Source organism: Eucyclogobius newberryi, unplaced genomic scaffold (assembly GCF_026437365.1).
Source record: "Eucyclogobius newberryi isolate DKJ021-1_F unplaced genomic scaffold, fEucNew1.0.hap1 SCAF_26, whole genome shotgun sequence".
In the NCBI taxonomy this organism is placed as follows: domain Eukaryota; kingdom Metazoa; phylum Chordata; class Actinopteri; order Gobiiformes; family Gobiidae; genus Eucyclogobius; species Eucyclogobius newberryi.
Window position 1 is genome coordinate 578170 of NW_027315901.1, and position 24860 is coordinate 603029.

Below are 24860 nucleotides of genomic sequence, written 5' to 3' on the forward strand. Positions count from 1 at the left end.
GTCACAGTGTCACAGAGTCACAGTGTCACAGAGTCACAGAGTCACAGAGTCACAGAGTCACAGAGTCACAGCGTCACAGCGTCACAGCGTCACAGAGTCACAGTGTCACAGTGTCACAGTGTCACAGAGTCACAGAGTCACAGAGTCACAGAGTCACAGTGTCACAGTGTCACAGAGTCACAGAGTCACAGCGTCACAGCGTCACAGCGTCACAGCGTCACAGCGTCACAGCGTCACAGCGTCACAGAGTCACAGTGTCACAGAGTCACAGAGTCACAGCGTCACAGCGTCACAGCGTCACAGCGTCACAGCGTCACAGAGTCACAGAGTCACAGAGTCACAGAGTCACAGAGTCACAGTGTCACAGAGTCACAGAGTCACAGCGTCACAGAGTCACAGAGTCACAGCGTCACAGCGTCACAGCGTCACAGCGTCACAGCGTCACAGCGTCACAGCGTCACAGCGTCACAGCGTCACAGCGTCACAGCGTCACAGAGTCACAGTGTCACAGTGTCACAGTGTCACAGCGTCACAGCGTCACAGCGTCACAGCGTCACAGCGTCACAGCGTCACAGCGTCACAGCGTCACAGCGTCACAGCGTCACAGCGTCACAGCGTCACAGCGTCACAGCGTCACAGCGTCACAGCGTCACAGCGTCACAGCGTCACAGAGTCACAGTGTCACAGAGTCACAGCGTCACAGAGTCACAGCGTCACAGCGTCACAGCGTCACAGCGTCACAGCGTCACAGAGTCACAGCGTCACAGCGTCACAGCGTCACAGCGTCACAGCGTCACAGCGTCACAGCGTCACAGAGTCACAGTGTCACAGAGTCACAGAGTCACAGAGTCACAGAGTCACAGCGTCACAGCGTTACAGCGTCACAGCGTCACAGAGTCACAGAGTCACAGAGTCACAGAGGTCAGCCGTGTCCTTCACACCAGATGGTTCCCGGTTCCATTCTTTTCTTGTGTGGAGTTTGTTCTCCCTCAGATGCAGTCGTTTGTGTTTGACGACACTTTTACTTCTTTCCTGTTCCCCTGTGGCAGAGTGGTTAGTCTCTTCTGTCAGAGGTTGTGGGTTCGACTCCCGATGTCTGAGTGTAGTTTGTATCACTGATCGCGCACAGGGGGCGCACTCAGGGGGTTAGACCTGCAGTGTGTGTGTGTGACCACAGGGGGCGCACTCAGGGGGTTAGACCTGCAGTGTGTGTGTGTGACCACAGGGGGCGCACTCAGGGGGTTAAACCTGCAGTGTGTGTGTGTGTGACCACAGGGGGCGCACTCAGGGGGTTAGACCTGCAGTGTGTGTGTGTGACCACAGGGGGCGCACTCAGGGGGTTAGACCTGCAGTGTGTGTGTGTGACCACAGGGGGCGCACTCAGGGGGTTAAACCTGCAGTGTGTGTGAGTGACCACAGGGGGCGCACTCAGAGGGTTAGACCTGCAGTGTGTGTGAGTGACCACAGGGGGCGCACTCAGAGGGTTAGACCTGCAGTGTGTGTGTGTGACCACAGGGGGCGCACTCAGAGGGTTAGACCTGCAGTGTGTGTGTGTGACCACAGGGGGCGCACTCAGGGGGTTAGACCTGCAGTGTGTGTGTGTGACCACAGGGGGCGCACTCAGAGGGTTAGACCTGCAGTGTGTGTGTGTGACCACAGGGGGCGCACTCAGAGGATTAGACCTGCAGTGTGTGTGTGTGACCACAGGGGGCGCACTCAGAGGGTTAGACCTGCAGTGTGTGTGTGTGACCACAGGGGGCGCACTCAGAGGATTAGACCTGCAGTGTGTGTGAGTGACCACAGGGGGCGCACTCAGAGGGTTAGACCTGCAGTGTGTGTGTGTGAGTGACCACACGGGGCGCACTCAGAGGGTTAGACCTGCAGTGTGTGTGAGTGACCACAGGGGGCGCACTCAGGGGGTTAGACCTGCAGTGTGTGTGAGTGACCACAGGGGGCGCACTCAGAGGGTTAGACCTGCAGTGTGTGTGTGTGACCACAGGGGGCGCACTCAGAGGGTTAGACCTGCAGTGTGTGTGTGTGACCACAGGGGGCGCACTCAGAGGGTTAGACCTGCAGTGTGTGTGAGTGACCACAGGGGGCGCACTCAGAGGTATAGACCTGCAGTGTGTGTGTGTGTGTGACCACAGGGGGCGCACTCAGGGGGTTAGACCTGCAGTGTGTGTGTGTGACCACAGGGGGCGCACTCAGAGGGTTAGACCTGCAGTGTGTGTGTGTGACCACAGGGGGCGCACTCAGGGGGTTAGACCTGCAGTGTGTGTGTGTGTGTGACCACAGGGGGCGCACTCAGAGGGTTAGACCTGCAGTGTGTGTGAGTGACCACAGGGGGCGCACTCAGGGGGTTAGACCTGCAGTGTGTGTGTGTGACCACAGGGGGCGCACTCAGAGGGTTAGACCTGCAGTGTGTGTGTGTGACCACAGGGGGCGCACTCAGAGGGTTAGACCTGCAGTGTGTGTGAGTGACCACAGGGGGCGCACTCAGAGGTATAGACCTGCAGTGTGTGTGTGTGTGTGACCACAGGGGGCGCACTCAGGGGGTTAGACCTGCAGTGTGTGTGTGTGACCACAGGGGGCGCACTCAGAGGGTTGGACCTGCAGTGTGTGTGTGTGACCACAGGGGGCGCACTCAGAGGGTTAGACCTGCAGTGTGTGTGAGTGACCACAGGGGGCGCACTCAGGGGGTTAGACCTGCAGTGTGTGTGAGTGACCACAGGGGGCGCACTCAGGGGGTTAGACCTGCAGTGTGTGTGTGTGACCACAGGGGGCGCACTCAGGGGGTTAGACCTGCAGTGTGTGTGTGTGACCACAGGGGGCGCACTCAGAGGGTTGGACCTGCAGTGTGTGTGTGTGACCACAGGGGGCGCACTCAGAGGGTTAGACCTGCAGTGTGTGTGTGTGACCACAGGGGGCGCACTCAGAGGATTAGACCTGCAGTGTGTGTGAGTGACCACAGGGGGCGCACTCAGAGGGTTAGACCTGCAGTGTGTGTGTGTGAGTGACCACACGGGGCGCACTCAGAGGGTTAGACCTGCAGTGTGTGTGAGTGACCACAGGGGGCGCACTCAGGGGGTTAGACCTGCAGTGTGTGTGAGTGACCACAGGGGGCGCACTCAGAGGGTTAGACCTGCAGTGTGTGTGTGTGACCACAGGGGGCGCACTCAGAGGTATAGACCTGCAGTGTGTGTGTGTGTGTGACCACAGGGGGCGCACTCAGGGGGTTAGACCTGCAGTGTGTGTGTGTGACCACAGGGGGCGCACTCAGAGGGTTAGACCTGCAGTGTGTGTGTGTGACCACAGGGGGCGCACTCAGGGGGTTAGACCTGCAGTGTGTGTGTGTGTGTGACCACAGGGGGCGCACTCAGAGGGTTAGACCTGCAGTGTGTGTGAGTGACCACAGGGGGCGCACTCAGGGGGTTAGACCTGCAGTGTGTGTGTGTGACCACAGGGGGCGCACTCAGAGGGTTAGACCTGCAGTGTGTGTGTGTGACCACAGGGGGCGCACTCAGAGGGTTAGACCTGCAGTGTGTGTGAGTGACCACAGGGGGCGCACTCAGAGGTATAGACCTGCAGTGTGTGTGTGTGTGTGACCACAGGGGGCGCACTCAGGGGGTTAGACCTGCAGTGTGTGTGTGTGACCACAGGGGGCGCACTCAGAGGGTTGGACCTGCAGTGTGTGTGTGTGACCACAGGGGGCGCACTCAGAGGGTTAGACCTGCAGTGTGTGTGAGTGACCACAGGGGGCGCACTCAGGGGGTTAGACCTGCAGTGTGTGTGAGTGACCACAGGGGGCGCACTCAGGGGGTTAGACCTGCAGTGTGTGTGTGTGACCACAGGGGGCGCACTCAGGGGGTTAGACCTGCAGTGTGTGTGAGTGACCACAGGGGGCGCACTCAGAGGGTTGGACCTGCAGTGTGTGTGTGTGACCACAGGGGGCGCACTCAGAGGGTTAGACCTGCAGTGTGTGTGTGTGACCACAGGGGGCGCACTCAGAGGATTAGACCTGCAGTGTGTGTGAGTGACCACAGGGGGCGCACTCAGAGGGTTAGACCTGCAGTGTGTGTGTGTGAGTGACCACACGGGGCGCACTCAGAGGGTTAGACCTGCAGTGTGTGTGAGTGACCACAGGGGGCGCACTCAGGGGGTTAGACCTGCAGTGTGTGTGAGTGACCACAGGGGGCGCACTCAGAGGGTTAGACCTGCAGTGTGTGTGTGTGACCACAGGGGGCGCACTCAGAGGGTTAGACCTGCAGTGTGTGTGTGTGACCACAGGGGGCGCACTCAGAGGGTTAGACCTGCAGTGTGTGTGAGTGACCACAGGGGGCGCACTCAGAGGTATAGACCTGCAGTGTGTGTGTGTGTGTGACCACAGGGGGCGCACTCAGGGGGTTAGACCTGCAGTGTGTGTGTGTGACCACAGGGGGCGCACTCAGAGGGTTAGACCTGCAGTGTGTGTGTGTGACCACAGGGGGCGCACTCAGGGGGTTAGACCTGCAGTGTGTGTGTGTGTGTGACCACAGGGGGCGCACTCAGAGGGTTAGACCTGCAGTGTGTGTGAGTGACCACAGGGGGCGCACTCAGGGGGTTAGACCTGCAGTGTGTGTGTGTGACCACAGGGGGCGCACTCAGAGGGTTAGACCTGCAGTGTGTGTGTGTGACCACAGGGGGCGCACTCAGGGGGTTAGACCTGCAGTGTGTGTGTGTGACCACAGGGGGCGCACTCAGAGGGTTGGACCTGCAGTGTGTGTGTGTGACCACAGGGGGCGCACTCAGAGGGTTAGACCTGCAGTGTGTGTGTGTGACCACAGGGGGCGCACTCAGGGGGTTAGACCTGCAGTGTGTGTGAGTGACCACAGGGGGCGCACTCAGGGGGTTAGACCTGCAGTGTGTGTGTGTGTGTGACCACAGGGGGCGCACTCAGGGGGTTAGACCTGCAGTGTGTGTGTGTGACCACAGGGGGCGCACTCAGAGGGTTAGACCTGCAGTGTGTGTGAGTGACCACAGGGGGCGCACTCAGAGGGTTAGACCTGCAGTGTGTGTGTGTGACCACAGGGGGCGCACTCAGAGGGTTAGACCTGCAGTGTGTGTGAGTGACCACAGGGGGCGCACTCAGAGGGTTAGACCTGCAGTGTGTGTGAGTGACCACAGGGGGCGCACTCAGAGGTATAGACCTGCAGTGTGTGTGTGTGTGTGACCACAGGGGGCGCACTCAGGGGGTTAGACCTGCAGTGTGTGTGTGTGACCACAGGGGGCGCACTCAGAGGGTTGGACCTGCAGTGTGTGTGTGTGACCACAGGGGGCGCACTCAGAGGGTTAGACCTGCAGTGTGTGTGAGTGACCACAGGGGGCGCACTCAGGGGGTTAGACCTGCAGTGTGTGTGAGTGACCACAGGGGGCGCACTCAGGGGGTTAGACCTGCAGTGTGTGTGTGTGACCACAGGGGGCGCACTCAGGGGGTTAGACCTGCAGTGTGTGTGTGTGACCACAGGGGGCGCACTCAGAGGGTTGGACCTGCAGTGTGTGTGTGTGACCACAGGGGGCGCACTCAGAGGGTTAGACCTGCAGTGTGTGTGTGTGTGTGACCACAGGGGGCGCACTCAGAGGGTTAGACCTGCAGTGTGTGTGTGTGACCACAGGGGGCGCACTCAGAGGGTTAGACCTGCAGTGTGTGTGTGTGACCACAGGGGGCGCACTCAGAGGATTAGACCTGCAGTGTGTGTGAGTGACCACAGGGGGCGCACTCAGAGGGTTAGACCTGCAGTGTGTGTGTGTGAGTGACCACACGGGGCGCACTCAGAGGGTTAGACCTGCAGTGTGTGTGAGTGACCACAGGGGGCGCACTCAGGGGGTTAGACCTGCAGTGTGTGTGAGTGACCACAGGGGGCGCACTCAGAGGGTTAGACCTGCAGTGTGTGTGTGTGACCACAGGGGGCGCACTCAGAGGGTTAGACCTGCAGTGTGTGTGTGTGACCACAGGGGGCGCACTCAGAGGGTTAGACCTGCAGTGTGTGTGAGTGACCACAGGGGGCGCACTCAGAGGTATAGACCTGCAGTGTGTGTGTGTGTGTGACCACAGGGGGCGCACTCAGGGGGTTAGACCTGCAGTGTGTGTGTGTGACCACAGGGGGCGCACTCAGAGGGTTAGACCTGCAGTGTGTGTGTGTGACCACAGGGGGCGCACTCAGGGGGTTAGACCTGCAGTGTGTGTGTGTGTGTGACCACAGGGGGCGCACTCAGAGGGTTAGACCTGCAGTGTGTGTGAGTGACCACAGGGGGCGCACTCAGGGGGTTAGACCTGCAGTGTGTGTGTGTGACCACAGGGGGCGCACTCAGAGGGTTAGACCTGCAGTGTGTGTGTGTGACCACAGGGGGCGCACTCAGAGGGTTAGACCTGCAGTGTGTGTGAGTGACCACAGGGGGCGCACTCAGAGGTATAGACCTGCAGTGTGTGTGTGTGTGTGACCACAGGGGGCGCACTCAGGGGGTTAGACCTGCAGTGTGTGTGTGTGACCACAGGGGGCGCACTCAGAGGGTTGGACCTGCAGTGTGTGTGTGTGACCACAGGGGGCGCACTCAGAGGGTTAGACCTGCAGTGTGTGTGAGTGACCACAGGGGGCGCACTCAGGGGGTTAGACCTGCAGTGTGTGTGAGTGACCACAGGGGGCGCACTCAGGGGGTTAGACCTGCAGTGTGTGTGTGTGACCACAGGGGGCGCACTCAGGGGGTTAGACCTGCAGTGTGTGTGTGTGACCACAGGGGGCGCACTCAGAGGGTTGGACCTGCAGTGTGTGTGTGTGACCACAGGGGGCGCACTCAGGGGGTTAGACCTGCAGTGTGTGTGTGTGTGTGACCACAGGGGGCGCAGTATTGGTCAATCTCTTACAAACTCAAGACTGAGGTCGACTGTGATTGGCCCGTTCAGCAGCCAATCCTGAAACCGGTTTAGAAACTGTTAGAAGAAAGCTTTTGTTTATAGTTTGAGTCTTCTTCTTCTCGTTCTTCTCGTTCTTCTCGTTCTTCTCGTTCTTCTCGTTCTTCTCGTTCTTCTCGTTCTTCTCGTTCTTCTCGTTCTTCTCGTTCTTCTCGTTCTTCTCGTTCTTCTGAGTCGTTTGTCTTTGTCGTGCTGCAGCAGAAAACGTCGGCTGGATCCAACATGCCGTCCAAGACCACAGCCGCAGGAAGTGATGTCACATCCACAGGAAGTGTCTCCAAGGTCAGAGTGGCAGAGTGGGCGGAGTCTGAGGGTTCAAATGGGCTTTGTGGGTTGTCTGCTCCTCTTCTCCTCTTCCTCTGCTCCTCTTCTCCTCTGCTCCTCTTCTCCTCTTCCTCTGCTCCTCTTCTCCTCTGCTCCTCTTCCTCTTCTCCTCTTCCTCTGCTCCTCTTCTCCTCTTCCTCTGCTCCTCTTCCTCTTCTCCTCTTCCTCTGCTCCTCTTCCTCTGCTCCTCTTCCTCTGCTCCTCTTCCTCTGCTCCTCTGCTCCTCTGCTCCTCTTCCTCTTCTCCTCTTCCTCTTCTCCTCTTCGTCTGCTCCTCTTCCTCTGCTCCTCTTCCTCTGCTCCTCTGCTCCTCTTCCTCTGCTCCTCTTCTCCTCTTCTCCTCTTCCTCTTCTCCTCTTCCTCTGCTCCTGCTCCTCTGCTCCTCTTCCTCTGCTCCTCTGCTCCTCTTCCTCTGCTCCTCTGGTCCTCTTCCTCTGCTCCTCTTCCTCTGCTCCTCTTCTCCTCTTCCTCTGCTCCTCTTCCTCTTCTCCTCTTCCTCTGCTCCTCTTCTCCTCTTCCTCTGCTCCTCTTCTCCTCTTCCTCTGCTCCTCTTCCTCTTCTCCTCTGCTCCTCTGCTCCTCTTCCTCTGCTCCTCTGCTCCTCTTCCTCTTCTCCTCTTCCTCTTCTCCTCTTCCTCTGCTCCTCTTCCTCTGCTCCTCTGCTCCTCTTCCTCTGCTCCTCTGCTCCTCTTCCTCTGCTCCCCTGCTCCTCTTCCTCTTCTCCTCTTCCTCTGCTCCTTCCTCTGCTCCTCTTCCTCTGCTCCTCTTCTCCTCTTCCTCTGCTCCTCTTCCTCTGCTCCTCTTCCTCTGCTCCTCTTCCTCTGCTCCTCTTCTCCTCTTCCTCTGCTCCTCTTCCTCTGCTCCTCTGCTCCTCTTCCTCTGCTCCTCTTCTCCTCTTCCTCTTCTCCTCTTCCTCTGCTCCTCTTCCTCTGCTCCTCTTCCTCTGCTCCTCTTCTCCTCTTCCTCTGCTCCTCTTCCTCTGCTCCTCTTCCTCTGCTCCTCTGCTCCTCTTCCTCTGCTCCTCTTCCTCTGCTCCTCTTCCTCTGCTCCTCTGCCCCTCTTCCTCTGCCCCTCTGCTCCTCTTCCTCTGCTCCTCTTCCTCTGCTCCTCCTCTCCACTTCCTCTTCCTCTGCTCCTCTTCCTCTGCTCCTCTTCCTCTGCTCCTCTTCCTCTGCTCCTCGTCTCCACTTCCTCTGCTCCTCTTCCTCTGCTCCTCTTCCTCTGCTCCTCTTCTCCTCTTCCTCTGCTCCTCTTCCTCTGCTCCTCTGCTCCTCTTCCTCTGCTCCTCTTCCTCTGCTCCTCTTCCTCTGCCCCTCTGGTCCTCTTCCTCTGCTCCCCTTCCTCTGCTCCTCTTCTCCTATTCCTCTTCCTCTGCTCCTCTTCCTCTGCTCCTCTTCCTCTGCTCCTCTGCTCCTCTTCCTCTGCTCCTCTTCCTCTGCTCCTCTTCCTCTGCTCCTCTGCTCCTCTTCCTCTGCTCCTCTTCCTCTGCTCCTCTGCTCCTCTTCCTCTGCTCCTCTTCCTCTGCTCCTCTTCTCCTATTCCTCTTCCTCTGCTCCTCTTCCTCTGCTCCTCTTCCTCTGCTCCTCTGCCCCTCTTCCTCTGCCCCTCTGCTCCTCTTCCTCTGCTCCTCTTCCTCTGCTCCTCTTCTCCTCTTCCTCTGCTCCTCTTCCTCTTCTCCTCTTCCTCTTCTCCTCTTCCTCTGCTCCTCTTCCTCTGCTCCTCTTCCTCTGCTCCTCTTCCTCTGCTCCTCTTCCTCTGCTCCTCTGCTCCTCTTCCTCTTCTCCTCTTCCTCTTCTCCTCTTCGTCTGCTCCTCTTCCTCTGCTCCTCTTCCTCTGCTCCTCTTCCTCTGCTCCTCTGCTCCTCTTCCTCTGCTCCTCTGCTCCTCTTCCTCTGCTCCTCTTCTCCTCTTCCTCTTCCTCTTCTCCTCTTCCTCTGCTCCTCTTCTTCTGCTCCTCTGCTCCTCTTCCTCTGCTCCTCTGCTCCTCTTCCTCTGCTCCTCTGCTCCTCTGCTCCTCTTCCTCTGCTCCTCTTCCTCTGCTCCTCTTCTCCTCTTCCTCTGCTCCTCTTCCTCTTCTCCTCTTCCTCTGCTCCTCTTCTCCTCTTCCTCTGCTCCTCTTCTCCTCTTCCTCTGCTCCTCTTCCTCTTCTCCTCTTCCTCTTCTCCTCTGCTCCTCTGCTCCTCTTCCTCTGCTCCTCTGCTCCTCTTCCTCTTCTCCTCTTCCTCTTCTCCTCTTCCTCTGATCCTCTTCCTCTTCTCCTCCTCCTCTTCTCCTCTGCTCCTCTGCTCCTCTTCCTCTGCTCCTCTGCTCCTCTTCCTCTTCTCCTCTTCCTCTTCCTCTGCTCCTCTGCTCCTCTTCCTCTGCTCCTCTTCCTCTGCTCCTCTGCTCCTCTTCCTCTGCTCCTCTTCCTCTGCTCCTCTTCCTCTGCTCCTCTGCCCCTCTTCCTCTGCCCCTCTGCTCCTCTTCCTCTGCTCCTCTTCCTCTGCTCCTCCTCTCCTCTTCCTCTTCCTCTGCTCCTCTTCCTCTGCTCCTCTTCCTCTGCTCCTCTTCCTCTGCTCCTCGTCTCCACTTCCTCTGCTCCTCTTCCTCTGCTCCTCTTCCTCTGCTCCTCTTCTCCTCTTCCTCTGCTCCTCTTCCTCTGCTCCTCTGCTCCTCTTCCTCTGCTCCTCTTCCTCTGCTCCTCTTCCTCTGCCCCTCTGGTCCTCTTCCTCTGCTCCCCTTCCTCTGCTCCTCTTCTCCTATTCCTCTTCCTCTGCTCCTCTTCCTCTGCTCCTCTTCCTCTGCTCCTCTTCCTCTGCTCCTCTGCTCCTCTTCCTCTGCTCCTCTTCCTCTGCTCCTCTTCCTCTGCTCCTCTGCTCCTCTTCCTCTGCTCCTCTTCCTCTGCTCCTCTGCTCCTCTTCCTCTGCTCCTCTTCCTCTGCTCCTCTTCTCCTATTCCTCTTCCTCTGCTCCTCTTCCTCTGCTCCTCTTCCTCTGCTCCTCTGCCCCTCTTCCTCTGCCCCTCTGCTCCTCTTCCTCTGCTCCTCTTCCTCTGCTCCTCTTCTCCTCTTCCTCTGCTCCTCTTCCTCTTCTCCTCTTCCTCTTCTCCTCTTCCTCTGCTCCTCTTCCTCTGCTCCTCTTCCTCTGCTCCTCTTCCTCTGCTCCTCTTCCTCTGCTCCTCTGCTCCTCTGCTCCTCTTCCTCTTCTCCTCTTCCTCTTCTCCTCTTCGTCTGCTCCTCTTCCTCTGCTCCTCTTCCTCTGCTCCTCTTCCTCTGCTCCTCTGCTCCTCTTCCTCTGCTCCTCTGCTCCTCTTCCTCTGCTCCTCTTCTCCTCTTCCTCTTCCTCTTCTCCTCTTCCTCTGCTCCTCTTCTTCTGCTCCTCTGCTCCTCTTCCTCTGCTCCTCTGCTCCTCTTCCTCTGCTCCTCTGCTCCTCTGCTCCTCTTCCTCTGCTCCTCTTCCTCTGCTCCTCTTCTCCTCTTCCTCTGCTCCTCTTCCTCTTCTCCTCTTCCTCTGCTCCTCTTCTCCTCTTCCTCTGCTCCTCTTCTCCTCTTCCTCTGCTCCTCTTCCTCTTCTCCTCTTCCTCTTCTCCTCTGCTCCTCTGCTCCTCTTCCTCTGCTCCTCTGCTCCTCTTCCTCTTCTCCTCTTCCTCTTCTCCTCTTCCTCTGATCCTCTTCCTCTTCTCCTCTTCCTCTTCTCCTCTGCTCCTCTGCTCCTCTTCCTCTGCTCCTCTGCTCCTCTTCCTCTTCTCCTCTTCCTCTTCCTCTGCTCCTCTGCTCCTCTTCCTCTTCTCCTCTTCCTCTTCTCCTCTTCCTCTGCTCCTCTTCCTCTGCTCCTCTTCCTCTGCTCCTCTTCTCCTCTTCCTCTTCTCCTCTTCCTCTGCTCCTCTTCCTCTGCTCCTCTGCTCCTCTTCCTCTACTCCTCTTCCTCTGCTCATCTTCTCCTCTTCCTCTTCTCCTCTTCCTCTTCTCCTCTTCCTCTTCTCCTCTTCCTCTGCTCCTCTTCCTCTGCTCCTCTGCTCCTCTTCCTCTGCTCCTCTGCTCCTCTTCCACTGCTCCTCTTCTCCTCTTCCTCTGCTCCCCTTCCTCTGCTCCTCTGCTCCTCTTCCTCTGCTCCTCTTCCTCTTCTCCTCTTCCTCTGCTCCTCTTCCTCTGCTCCTCTTCTCCTCTTCCTCTGCTCCTCTTCCTCTGCTCCTCTTCCTCTGCTCCTCTTCCTCTGCTCCTCTTCCTCTGCTCCTCTTCCTCTGCTCCTCTGCCCCTCTTCCTCTGCCCCTCTGCTCCTCTTCCTCTGCTCCTCTTCCTCTGCTCCTCCTCTCCTCTTCCTCTTCCTCTGCTCCTCTTCCTCTGCTCCTCTTCCTCTGCTCCTCGTCTCCTCTTCCTCTGCTCCTCTTCCTCTGCTCCTCTTCTCCTCTTCCTCTGCTCCTCTTCCTCTGCTCCTCTGCTCCTCTTCCTCTGCTCCTCTTCCTCTGCTCCTCTTCCTCTGCCCCTCTGGTCCTCTTCCTCTGCTCCCCTTCCTCTGCTCCTCTTCTCCTATTCCTCTTCCTCTGTTCCTCTTCCTCTGCTCCTCTTCCTCTGCTCCTCTTCTCCTCTTCCTCTGCTCCTCTTCCTCTGCTCCTCTTCCTCTGCTCCTCTGCTCCTCTTCCTCTGCTCCACTTCCTCTGCTCCTCTGCTCCTCTTCCTCTGCTCCTCTTCCTCTGCTCCTCTGCCCCTCTGCTCCTCTTCCTCTGCTCCTCTTCCTCTGCTCCTCTGCCCCTCTGCTCCCCTTCCTCTGCTCCCCTTCCTCTGCTCCTCTTCTCCTATTCCTCTTCCTCTGCTCCTCTTCCTCTGCCCCTCTTCCTCTGCTCCTCTTCTCCTCTTCCTCTGCTCCTCTTCCTCTGCTCCTCTTCCTCTGCTCCTCTTCCTCTGCTCCTCTTCTCCTCTTCCTCTGCTCCCCTTCCTCTGCTCCTCTGCTCCTCTTCCTCTGCTCCTCTTCCTCTTCTCCTCTTCCTCTGCTCCTCTTCCTCTGCTCCTCTTCCTCTGCTCCTCTTCTCCTCTTCCTCTGCTCCTCTTCCTCTGCTCCTCTTCCTCTGCTCCTCTTCCTCTGCTCCTCTTCCTCTGCTCCTCTTCCTCTGCTCCTCTGCCCCTCTTCCTCTGCCCCTCTGCTCCTCTTCCTCTGCTCCTCTTCCTCTGCTCCTCCTCTCCTCTTCCTCTTCCTCTGCTCCTCTTCCTCTGCTCCTCTTCCTCTGCTCCTCGTCTCCTCTTCCTCTGCTCCTCTTCCTCTGCTCCTCTTCCTCTGCTCCTCTTCTCCTCTTCCTCTGCTCCTCTTCCTCTGCTCCTCTGCTCCTCTTCCTCTGCTCCTCTTCCTCTGCTCCTCTTCCTCTGCCCCTCTGGTCCTCTTCCTCTGCTCCCCTTCCTCTGCTCCTCTTCTCCTATTCCTCTTCCTCTGTTCCTCTTCCTCTGCTCCTCTTCCTCTGCTCCTCTTCTCCTCTTCCTCTGCTCCTCTTCCTCTGCTCCTCTTCCTCTGCTCCTCTGCTCCTCTTCCTCTGCTCCACTTCCTCTGCTCCTCTGCTCCTCTTCCTCTGCTCCTCTTCCTCTGCTCCTCTGCTCCTCTGCCCCTCTGCTCCTCTTCCTCTGCTCCTCTTCCTCTGCTCCTCTGCCCCTCTGCTCCCCTTCCTCTGCTCCCCTTCCTCTGCTCCTCTTCTCCTATTCCTCTTCCTCTGCTCCTCTTCCTCTGCTCCTCTTCCTCTGCTCCTCTTCCTCTGCTCCTCTGCCCCTCTTCCTCTGCCCCTCTGCTCCTCTTCCTCTGCTCCTCTGCCCCTCTGCTCCTCTTCCTCTGCTCCTCTTCCTCTGCTCCTCTTCCTCTGCTCCTCTTCCTCTGCTCCTCTTCCTCTGCTCCTCTGCTCCTCTTCCTCTGCTCCTCTGGTCCTCTTCCTCTGCTCCTCTTCCTCTGCTCCTCTTCTCCTCTTCCTCTGCTCCTCTTCCTCTTCTCCTCTTCCTCTGCTCCTCTTCTCCTCTTCCTCTGCTCCTCTTCTCCTCTTCCTCTGCTCCTCTTCCTCTTCTCCTCTGCTCCTCTGCTCCTCTTCCTCTGCTCCTCTGCTCCTCTTCCTCTTCTCCTCTTCCTCTTCTCCTCTTCCTCTGCTCCTCTTCCTCTGCTCCTCTGCTCCTCTTCCTCTGCTCCTCTGCTCCTCTTCCTCTGCTCCTCTGCTCCTCTTCCTCTTCTCCTCTTCCTCTGCTCCTTCCTCTGCTCCTCTTCCTCTGCTCCTCTTCTCCTCTTCCTCTGCTCCTCTTCCTCTGCTCCTCTTCCTCTGCTCCTCTTCCTCTGCTCCTCTTCTCCTCTTCCTCTGCTCCTCTTCCTCTGCTCCTCTGCTCCTCTTCCTCTGCTCCTCTTCTCCTCTTCCTCTTCTCCTCTTCCTCTGCTCCTCTTCCTCTGCTCCTCTTCCTCTGCTCCTCTTCTCCTCTTCCTCTGCTCCTCTTCCTCTGCTCCTCTTCCTCTGCTCCTCTGCTCCTCTTCCTCTGCTCCTCTTCCTCTGCTCCTCTTCCTCTGCTCCTCTGCCCCTCTTCCTCTGCCCCTCTGCTCCTCTTCCTCTGCTCCTCTTCCTCTGCTCCTCCTCTCCTCTTCCTCTTCCTCTGCTCCTCTTCCTCTGCTCCTCTTCCTCTGCTCCTCTTCCTCTGCTCCTCGTCTCCACTTCCTCTGCTCCTCTTCCTCTGCTCCTCTTCCTCTGCTCCTCTTCTCCTCTTCCTCTGCTCCTCTTCCTCTGCTCCTCTGCTCCTCTTCCTCTGCTCCTCTTCCTCTGCTCCTCTTCCTCTGCCCCTCTGGTCCTCTTCCTCTGCTCCCCTTCCTCTGCTCCTCTTCTCCTATTCCTCTTCCTCTGCTCCTCTTCCTCTGCTCCTCTTCCTCTGCTCCTCTTCCTCTGCTCCTCTGCTCCTCTTCCTCTGCTCCTCTGCTCCTCTTCCTCTGCTCCTCTTCCTCTGCTCCTCTTCCTCTGCTCCTCTGCTCCTCTTCCTCTGCTCCTCTTCCTCTGCTCCTCTGCTCCTCTTCCTCTGCTCCTCTGCCCCTCTTCCTCTGCCCCTCTGCTCCCCTTCCTCTGCTCCCCTTCCTCTGCTCCTCTTCTCCTATTCCTCTTCCTCTGCTACTCTTCCTCTGCTCCTCTTCCTCTGCTCCTCTGCCCCTCTTCCTCTGCCCCTCTGCTCCTCTTCCTCTGCTCCTCTTCCTCTGCTCCTCTTCTCCTCTTCCTCTGCTCCTCTTCCTCTTCTCCTCTTCCTCTGCTCCTCTTCCTCTGCTCCTCTTCCTCTGCTCCTCTTCCTCTGCTCCTCTTCCTCTGCTCCTCTGCTCCTCTGCTCCTCTTCCTCTTCTCCTCTTCCTCTTCTCCTCTTCGTCTGCTCCTCTTCCTCTGCTCCTCTTCCTCTGCTCCTCTTCCTCTGCTCCTCTTCCTCTGCTCCTCTGCTCCTCTTCCTCTGCTCCTCTTCTCCTCTTCCTCTTCCTCTTCTCCTGCTCCTCTTCTTCTGCTCCTCTGCTCCTCTTCCTCTGCTCCTCTGCTCCTCTTCCTCTGCTCTTCTGCTCCTCTGCTCCTCTTCCTCTGCTCCTCTTCCTCTGCTCCTCTTCTCCTCTTCCTCTGCTCCTCTTCCTCTTCTCCTCTTCCTCTGCTCCTCTTCTCCTCTTCCTCTGCTCCTCTTCTCCTCTTCCTCTGCTCCTCTTCCTCTTCTCCTCTTCCTCTTCTCCTCTGCTCCTCTGCTCCTCTTCCTCTGCTCCTCTGCTCCTCTTCCTCTTCTCCTCTTCCTCTTCTCCTCTTCCTCTGATCCTCTTCCTCTTCTCCTCTTCCTCTTCTCCTCTGCTCCTCTGCTCCTCTTCCTCTGCTCCTCTGCTCCTCTTCCTCTTCTCCTCTTCCTCTTCCTCTGCTCCTCTGCTCCTCTTCCTCTTCTCCTCTTCCTCTTCTCCTCTTCCTCTGCTCCTCTTCCTCTGCTCCTCTTCCTCTGCTCCTCTTCTCCTCTTCCTCTTCTCCTCTTCCTCTGCTCCTCTTCCTCTGCTCCTCTGCTCCTCTTCCTCTACTCCTCTTCCTCTGCTCCTCTTCTCCTCTTCCTCTTCTCCTCTTCCTCTTCTCCTCTTCCTCTTCTCCTCTTCCTCTGCTCCTCTTCCTCTGCTCCTCTGCTCCTCTTCCTCTGCTCCTCTGCTCCTCTTCCACTGCTCCTCTGCTCCTCTGCTCCTCTTCTCCTCTCCCTCTTCTCCTCTTCCTCTGCTCCTTCCTCTGCTCCTCTTCCTCTGCTCCTCTTCTCCTCTTCCTCTGCTCCTCTTCCTCTGCTCCTCTTCCTCTGCTCCTCTTCCTCTGCTCCTCTTCTCCTCTTCCTCTGCTCCCCTTCCTCTGCTCCTCTGCTCCTCTTCCTCTGCTCCTCTTCCTCTTCTCCTCTTCCTCTGCTCCTCTTCCTCTGCTCCTCTTCCTCTGCTCCTCTTCTCCTCTTCCTCTGCTCCTCTTCCTCTGCTCCTCTTCCTCTGCTCCTCTTCCTCTGCTCCTCTTCCTCTGCTCCTCTGCCCCTCTTCCTCTGCCCCTCTGCTCCTCTTCCTCTGCTCCTCTTCCTCTGCTCCTCCTCTCCTCTTCCTCTTCCTCTGCTCCTCTTCCTCTGCTCCTCTTCCTCTGCTCCTCGTCTCCTCTTCCTCTGCTCCTCTTCCTCTGCTCCTCTTCTCCTCTTCCTCTGCTCCTCTTCCTCTGCTCCTCTGCTCCTCTTCCTCTGCTCCTCTTCCTCTGCTCCTCTTCCTCTGCCCCTCTGGTCCTCTTCCTCTGCTCCCCTTCCTCTGCTCCTCTTCTCCTATTCCTCTTCCTCTGTTCCTCTTCTTCTGCTCCTCTTCCTCTGCTCCTCTTCTCCTCTTCCCCTGCTCCTCTTCCTCTGCTCCTCTTCCTCTGCTCCTCTGCTCCTCTTCCTCTGCTCCACTTCCTCTGCTCCTCTGCTCCTCTTCCTCTGCTCCTCTTCCTCTGCTCCTCTGCCCCTCTGCTCCTCTTCCTCTGCTCCTCTTCCTCTGCTCCTCTGCCCCTCTGCTCCCCTTCCTCTGCTCCCCTTCCTCTGCTCCTCTTCTCCTATTCCTCTTCCTCTGCTCCTCTTCCTCTGCTCCTCTTCCTCTGCTCCTCTTCCTCTGCTCCTCTGCCCCTCTTCCTCTGCTCCTCTTCTCCTCTTCCTCTGCTCCTCTTCCTCTGCTCCTCTTCCTCTGCTCCTCTTCCTCTGCTCCTCTTCTCCTCTTCCTCTGCTCCCCTTCCTCTGCTCCTCTGCTCCTCTTCCTCTGCTCCTCTTCCTCTTCTCCTCTTCCTCTGCTCCTCTTCCTCTGCTCCTCTTCCTCTGCTCCTCTTCTCCTCTTCCTCTGCTCCTCTTCCTCTGCTCCTCTTCCTCTGCTCCTCTTCCTCTGCTCCTCTTCCTCTGCTCCTCTTCCTCTGCTCCTCGTCTCCTCTTCCTCTGCTCCTCTTCCTCTGCTCCTCTTCCTCTGCTCCTCTTCTCCTCTTCCTCTGCTCCTCTTCCTCTGCTCCTCTGCTCCTCTTCCTCTGCTCCTCTTCCTCTGCTCCTCTTCCTCTGCCCCTCTGGTCCTCTTCCTCTGCTCCCCTTCCTCTGCTCCTCTTCTCCTATTCCTCTTCCTCTGTTCCTCTTCCTCTGCTCCTCTTCCTCTGCTCCTCTTCTCCTCTTCCTCTGCTCCTCTTCCTCTGCTCCTCTTCCTCTGCTCCTCTGCTCCTCTTCCTCTGCTCCACTTCCTCTGCTCCTCTGCTCCTCTTCCTCTGCTCCTCTTCCTCTGCTCCTCTGCCCCTCTGCTCCTCTTCCTCTGCTCCTCTTCCTCTGCTCCTCTGCCCCTCTGCTCCCCTTCCTCTGCTCCTCTTCTCCTATTCCTCTTCCTCTGCTCCTCTTCCTCTGCTCCTCTTCCTCTGCTCCTCTTCCTCTGCTCCTCTTCCTCTGCTCCTCTGCCCCTCTTCCTCTGCCCCTCTGCTCCTCTTCCTCTGCTCCTCTTCCTCTGCTCTCCTGAATGCTCTTCTCTCTTTCTCTGGACGTCTTTTCTATTTTGGGCCATTTTTTTGGATATCTTCTTCTCTCCCTCACTAGGGCAGTAGCTCCTCCTCTCTGTCGTCCCCTCCTCTCTGTCGTCTCCTCCTCCCAGTCGCCTCCTCCTCTCTGTCATCTCCTCTCTGTCATCTCCTCTCTGTTGTCTCCTCCTCCCTGTTGTCTCCTCCTCTCTGTCGTCTCCTTCCCCCTGTTGTCTCCTCCTCTCTGTTGTCGCCTCCTCTCTGTCGTCTCCTTCCCCCTGTTGTCTCCTCCTCCCTGTTGTCTCCTCCTCCCAGTCGCCCCCTCCTCTCTGTCGTCTCCTTCCCCCTGTTGTCTCCTCCTCTCTGTCGTCTCCTTCCCCCTGTTGTCTCCTCCTCTCTGTTGTCGCCTCCTCTCTGTCGTCTCCTTCCCCCTGTTGTCTCCTCCTCTCTGTTGTCTCCTCCTCTCTGTCGTCTCCTTCCCCCAGTCGTCTCCTCCTCTCTGTCGTCTCCTTCCCCCTGTCGTCTCCTCCTCCCAGTCGCCTCCTCCTCTCTGTCATCTCCTCCTCTCTGTCGTCTCCTCCCTGTCGTCTCCTCCCCCTGTTGTCTCCTCTCTGTCGTCTCCTCCCCCTGTTGTCTCCTCTCTGTCGTCTCCTCCTCTCTGTCGTCTAATCCTCTCTGTCGTCTCCTCCTCCTTGTCTTCTCCTCCTATCTGTCGTCTCCTCCCCCCTGTCGTCTCCTTCCCCCTGTCGTCTCCTTCTCGTCTCCTTCCCCCTGTCGTCTCCTTCTCGTCTCCTTCCCCCTGTCGTCTCCTCCTCTCTGTCGTCTCCTCCTCTCTATCGTCTCCTCCTCTCTGTCGTCTCCTCCTCTTTGTCATCTCCTCCTCCCTGTCGTCTCCTCCTCTCTGTCGTCTCCTCTCTGTCGTCTCCTCTCTGTCGTCTCCTCTCTGTCGTCTCCTCTCTGTCGTCTCCTCTCTGTCTGTTGTGTTTGTGACGTCTTGTTTGTGACTAATCCTCAGACTAACCCTGATGCTCCCGACATGACGTTCTTCTCTCCTAAAGGATGGTCCAAGGTAAAGAAGTGTCACCTCCTCAAAACCTCCTCAACGTCCTGAAGACATATTCTGTGTGGTTTATATGAATGACCTAAGCGGCAGGTTCTGTGTGGTTTATACGAATGACCTAAGCGGCAGGTTCTGTGTGGTTTATACGAATGACCTAAGCGGCAGGTTCTGTGTGGTTTATATGAATGACCTAAGCGGCAGGTTCTGTGTGGTTTATACGAATGACCTAAGCGGCAGGTTCTGTGTGGTTTATATGAATGACCTAAGCGGCAGGTTCTGTGTGGTTTATATGAATGACCTAAGCGGCAGGTTCTGTGTGGTTTATATGAATGACCTAAGCGGCAGGTTCTGTGTGGTTTATACGAATGACCTAAGCGGCAGGTTCTGTGTGGTTTATATGAATGACCTAAGCGGCAGGTTCTGTGTCACTCTTTGTGTTTGATTCATCTGGAAGAACTTTATGTCCTAAAAGCTGTGCTTTCTTTTTTAATACGTCTGAAGTCTGAACTTTTGGCCAGTTTTATTAATTAGGACCAATTGATTTTTAAATTAAATGTCCTAAAGTCTGACTGAATGTGTCGTGTGTTTAGTCTCATTCTGTGAAATAGACGGGGGCCCGGGGCCCCTCAAATCGCCGGCGGGCACGGGGTTTAGATTTGGAGGGGGCCCCCGTGCCCCTGTAACGAAAAGATTTAACTAGTTTGGCCGTAGTTATTCTATTACTTGGTTTACGGATTTTTAAATGAAATATATTGAACAGGCGAAATATAAATATAACTTCAATTTCAAAAGATTTTTTCTTCCGGGTTTTCCCAAAAGGCCCCACGGGAGGAGAGCGAGGAGACGCAGGGGCAGGAGCGTGTGACAGTAGATTTAGCCTGTTTTACACTCACAACTCACACTTCAGTCTTAGTCACGGCAAAACACGCTGGAGAAAATGTGGTAAACGGCTTTAAAATGTGTATTTGTGATTTTGTGATATAAAAGCGGAGGAAACGGGCGGGGCTGCTCCGCCACGCTTCACGCGCTCTTATCTTTTGACTAAATACTGCTTTTTATATTTCATTTAATGCTGTTTTGCGTTGTCGGCAGAACTTTATTAAAAAAATGGATAATAATACATTTTATTCATAATGTATAGATCAAGTGCGGCGGATCCGTAAACCAAGTCATAAAATAACCACGGCCTAATTTGACCATATTTGGGGCATTTTCATGGTTTACATTTCATTTTGACAGACGTGCCACTTCGCAGTATTCTCGCTTCTCATTGGCCGAGCGGTTGCCCTGACCTAATGTCGATGAAAGCAGGCGTCTGATTGGCCGCTGCCTCATTTTGTAGACTGTGATTTGATTTCTTCCTGCTGCAGAACATATAAGATCTCCTCGTGTCAAATGCTGTAAACAGTATTTATTTTGTATCTAATAAACATGATGATATGAAATGAAACAGTTTTAAACATCATGATCTCTGGTTTATATGATTCACATATCAAACAACAGATACAAGTACTTTACATTGTTTTACGCTAATAACCAGGTTTAAAACAACACATTTATCTTGTTCTTATGACGCCGCGATGCCGCGCGTGCCTGTGGGCCCCTGAAATTGCTGGGGGGGCCCTAACTTTTTTAAACAGGGGGCCCCCTGGCCCCTAACTTTGAAAATCTATTTCTCAGCCTGCTGAGCGTGTTTAGTCTGATTCTGTTGCGTGTTCTAGGGCGGAGCTGCTGCTCAGGTCAAGCCGTCGTCCTCAGGGTCCAAACCTGAGCCCAGAGTCTCCACAAAGGTACCAGGAACCAGAGAACCAGAACCTTTTCTCAGCTCTGGAATCTGTGCAGTGCTGTTCCTGCTGGTGGCGCTGTTCAGCTCAAACTGCTTCACAGCCAGAACTTTACGTCTTTCTTCATCTTGTTTGGGCCGTGCTTGTTATGAATCTGACACATTTTGACCTTTTGGTTTCGGTGATTGACACTTGGGTTCAGCTCACGACTTTCTGACTCTTTTCTTGAGCCTAACTCCATTTTCTCACGACTTTCTGACTCTTTTCTTGAGCCTAACTCCATTTTCTCACGACTTTCTGACTCTTTTCTTGAGCCTAACTCCATTTTCTCATGACTTTCTGACTCTTTTCTTGAGCTTAACTCCATTTTCTCACGACTTTCTGACTCTTTTCTTGAGCCTAACTCCATTTTCTCACGACTTTCTGACTCTTTTCTTGAGCCTAACTCCATTTTCTCACGACTTTCTGACTCTTTTCTTGAGCTTAACTCCATTTTCTCACGACTTTCTGACTCTTTTCTTGAGCCTAACTCCATTTTCTCACGACTTTCTGACTCTTTTCTTGAGCCTAACTCCATTTTCTCACGACTTTCTGACTCTTTTCTTGAGCCTAACTCCATTTTCTCACGACTTTCTGACTCTTTTCTTGAGCCTAACTCCATTTTCTCACGACTTTCTGACTCTTTTCTTGAGCCTAACTCCATTTTCTCACGACTTTCTGACTCTTTTCTTGAGCCTAACTCCATTTTCTCACGACTTTCTGACTCTTTTCTTGAGCTTAACTCCATTTTCTCACGACTTTCTGACTCTTTTCTTGAGCCTAACTCCATTTTCTCACAACTTTCTGACTCTTTTCTTGAGCTTAACTCCATTTTCTCACGACTTTCTGACTCTTTTCTTGAGCCTAACTCCATTTTCTCACGACTTTTTGACTTTTCTTGAGCTTAACTCCATTTTCTCACGACTTTCTGACTCTTTTCTTGAGCCTAACTCCATTTTCTCACGACTTTCTGACTCTTTTCTTGAGCCTAACTCCATTTTCTCACGACTTTCTGACTCTTTTCTTGAGCCTAACTCCATTTTCTCACGACTTTCTGACTCTTTTCTTGAGCCTAACTCCATTTTCTCACGACTTTCTGACTCTTTTCTTGAGCCTAACTCCATTTTCTCACGACTTTGACTCTTTTCTTGAGCCTAACTCCATTTTCTCACGACTTTCTGACTCTTTTCTTGAGCTTAACTCCATTTTCTCACGACTTTCTGACTCTTTTCTTGAGCCTAACTCCATTTTCTCACAACTTTCTGACTCTTTTCTTGAGCTTAACTCCATTTTCTCACGACTTTCTGACTCTTTTCTTGAGCCTAACTCCATTTTCTCACGACTTTTTGACTTTTCTTGAGCTTAACTCCATTTTCTCACGACTTTCTGACTCTTTTCTTGAGCTTAACTCCATTTTCTCACGACTTTCTGACTCTTTTCTTGAGCTTAACTCCATTTTCTCACGACTTTCTGACTCTTTTCTTGAGCCTAACTCCATTTTCTCACGACTTTCTGACTCTTTTCTTGAGCTTAACTCCATTTTCTCACGACTTTCTGACTCTTTTCTTGAGCCTAACTCCATTTTCTCACGACTTTCTGACTCTTTTCTTGAGCTTAACTCCATTTTCTCATGACTTTCTGACTCTTTTCTTGAGCTTAACTCCATTTTCTCACGACTTTCTGACTCTTTTCTTGAGCTTAACTCCATTTTCTCACAACTTTCTGACTCTTTTCTTGAGCCTAACTCCATTTTCTCACGACTTTCTGACTCTTTTCTTGAGCCTAACTCCATTTTCTCACGACTTTCTGACTCTTTTCTTGAGCTTAACTCCATTTTCTCACGACTTTCTGACTCTTTTCTTGAGCCTAACTCCATTTTCTCACGACTTTTTGACTTTTCTTGAGCTTAACTCCATTTTCTCACGACTTTCTGACTCTTTTCTTGAGCCTAACTCCATTTTCTCACGACTTTCTGACTCTTTATTTGAGCCTAACTCCATTTTCTCACGACTTTCTGACTCTTTTCTTGAGCCTAACTCCATTTTCTCACGACTTTCTGACTCTTTTCTTGAGCTTAACTCCATTTTCTCACGACTTTCTGACTCTTTTCTTGAGCCTAACTCCATTTTCTCACGACTTTCTGACTCTTTTCTTGAGCTTAACTCCATTTTCTCACGACTTTCTGACTCTTTTCTTGAGCCTAACTCCATTTTCTCACGACTTTCTGACTCTTTTCTTGAGCCTAACTCCATTTTCTCATGACTTTCTGACTCTTTTCTTGAGCCTAACTCCATTTTCTCACGACTTTCTGACTCTTTTCTTGAGCCTAACTCCATTTTCTCACGACTTTCTGACTCTTTTCTTGAGCCTAACTCCATTTTCTCACGACTTTCTGACTCTTTTCTTGAGCCTAACTCCATTTTCTCACGACTTTCTGACTCTTTTCTTGAGCTTAACTCCATTTTCTCACGACTTTCTGACTCTTTTCTTGAGCCTAACTCCATTTTCTCATGACTTTCTGACTCTTTTCTTGAGCTTAACTCCATTTTCTCACGACTTTCTGACTCTTTTCTTGAGCCTAACTCCATTTTCTCACGACTTTCTGACTCTTTTCTTGAGCTTAACTCCATTTTCTCACGACTTTCTGACTCTTTTCTTGAGCTTAACTCCATTTTCTCACGACTTTCTGACTCTTTTCTTGAGCCTAACTCCATTTTCTCACAACTTTCTGACTCTTTTCTTGAGCTTAACTCCATTTTCTCACGACTTTCTGACTCTTTTCTTGAGCCTAACTCCATTTTCTCACGACTTTCTGACTCTTTTCTTGAGCTTAACTCCATTTTCTCACGACTTTCTGACTCTTTTCTTGAGCTTAACTCCATTTTCTCACGACTTTCTGACTCTTTTCTTGAGCCTAACTCCATTTTCTCACGACTTTCTGACTCTTTTCTTGAGCCTAACTCCATTTTCTCACGACTTTCTGACTCTTTTCTTGAGCCTAACTCCATTTTCTCACGACTTTCTGACTCTTTTCTTGAGCCTAACTCCATTTTCTCATGACTTTCTGACTCTTTTCTTGAGCTTAACTCCATTTTCTCACGACTTTCTGACTCTTTTCTTGAGCCTAACTCCATTTTATCCACGACTTTCTGACTCTTTTCTTGAGCCTAACTCCATTTTCTCACGACTTTCTGACTCTTTTCTTGAGCCTAACTCCATTTTCTCACGACTTTCTGACTCTTTTCTTGAGCCTAACTCCATTTTCTCATGACTTTCTGACTCTTTTCTTGAGCCTAACTCCATTTTCTCACGACTTTCTGACTCTTTTCTTGAGCCTAACTCCATTTTATCCACGACTTTCTGACTCTTTTCTTGAGCTTAACTCCATTTTCTCACGACTTTCTGACTCTTTTCTTGAGCCTGACTCCATTTTCTCACGACTTTCTGACTCTTTTCTTGAGCCTGACTCCATTTTCTCACGACTTTTTGACTTTTCTTGAGCTTAACTCCATTTTCTCACGACTTTCTGACTCTTTTCTTGAGCTTAACTCCATTTTCTCACGACTTTCTGACTCTTTTCTTGAGCCTAACTCCATTTTCTCATGACTTTCTGACTCTTTTCTTGAGCCTAACTCCATTTTCTCACGACTTTCTGACTCTTTTCTTGAGCCTAACTCCATTTTATCCACGACTTTCTGACTCTTTTCTTGAGCTTAACTCCATTTTCTCACGACTTTCTGACTCTTTTCTTGAGCCTAACTCCATTTTCTCACGACTTTCTGACTCTTTTCTTGAGCCTAACTCCATTTTCTCACGACTTTTTGACTTTTCTTGAGCTTAACTCCATTTTCTCACGACTTTCTGACTCTTTTCTTGAGCTTAACTCCATTTTCTCACGACTTTCTGACTCTTTTCTTGAGCCTAACTCCATTTTCTCATGACTTTCTGACTCTTTTCTTGAGCCTAACTCCATTTTCTCACGACTTTCTGACTCTTTTCTTGAGCCTAAGTCCATTTTCTCACGACTTTCTGACTCTTTTCTTGAGCCTAACTCCATTTTCTCACGACTTTCTGACTCTTTTCTTGAGCCTAACTCCATTTTCTCACGACTTTCTGACTCTTTTCTTGAGCTTAACTCCATTTTCTCACGACTTTCTGACTCTTTTCTTGAGCCTAACTCCATTTTCTCACGACTTTCTGACTCTTTTCTTGAGCCTAACTCCATTTTCTCATGACTTTCTGACTCTTTTCTTGAGCTTAACTCCATTTTCTCACGACTTTCTGACTCTTTTCTTGAGCCTAACTCCATTTTCTCACGACTTTCTGACTCTTTTCTTGAGCTTAACTCCATTTTCTCACGACTTTCTGACTCTTTTCTTGAGCTTAACTCCATTTTCTCACGACTTTCTGACTCTTTTCTTGAGCTTAACTCCATTTTCTCACGACTTTCTGACTCTTTTCTTGAGCTTAACTCCATTTTCTCACGACTTTCTGACTCTTTTCTTGAGCCTAACTCCATTTTCTCACGACTTTCTGACTCTTTTCTTGAGCCTAACTCCATTTTCTCACGACTTTCTGACTCTTTTCTTGAGCCTAACTCCATTTTCTCACGACTTTCTGACTCTTTTCTTGAGCCTAACTCCATTTTCTCATGACTTTCTGACTCTTTTCTTGAGCCTAACTCCATTTTCTCACGACTTTCTGACTCTTTTCTTGAGCCTAACTCCATTTTCTCATGACTTTCTGACTCTTTTCTTGAGCCTAACTC

General features: G+C 53.3%; 1 protein-coding gene across 1 annotated transcript in view; it reads left to right on the top strand.

Moving 5' to 3' along the window:
- LOC140372580 (uncharacterized) overlaps positions 1–24860 on the top strand; it is a 99374-nt gene that overhangs the window by 11057 nt on the left and 63457 nt on the right. The window contains exons 3-5 of the mRNA XM_072459717.1: positions 7145–7228; positions 18225–18278; positions 19991–20059. Of these exons, the coding sequence (XP_072315818.1) occupies positions 7145–7228; positions 18225–18278; positions 19991–20059 (207 nt within the window). The remainder of the gene's footprint in view (positions 1–7144; positions 7229–18224; positions 18279–19990; positions 20060–24860) is intronic.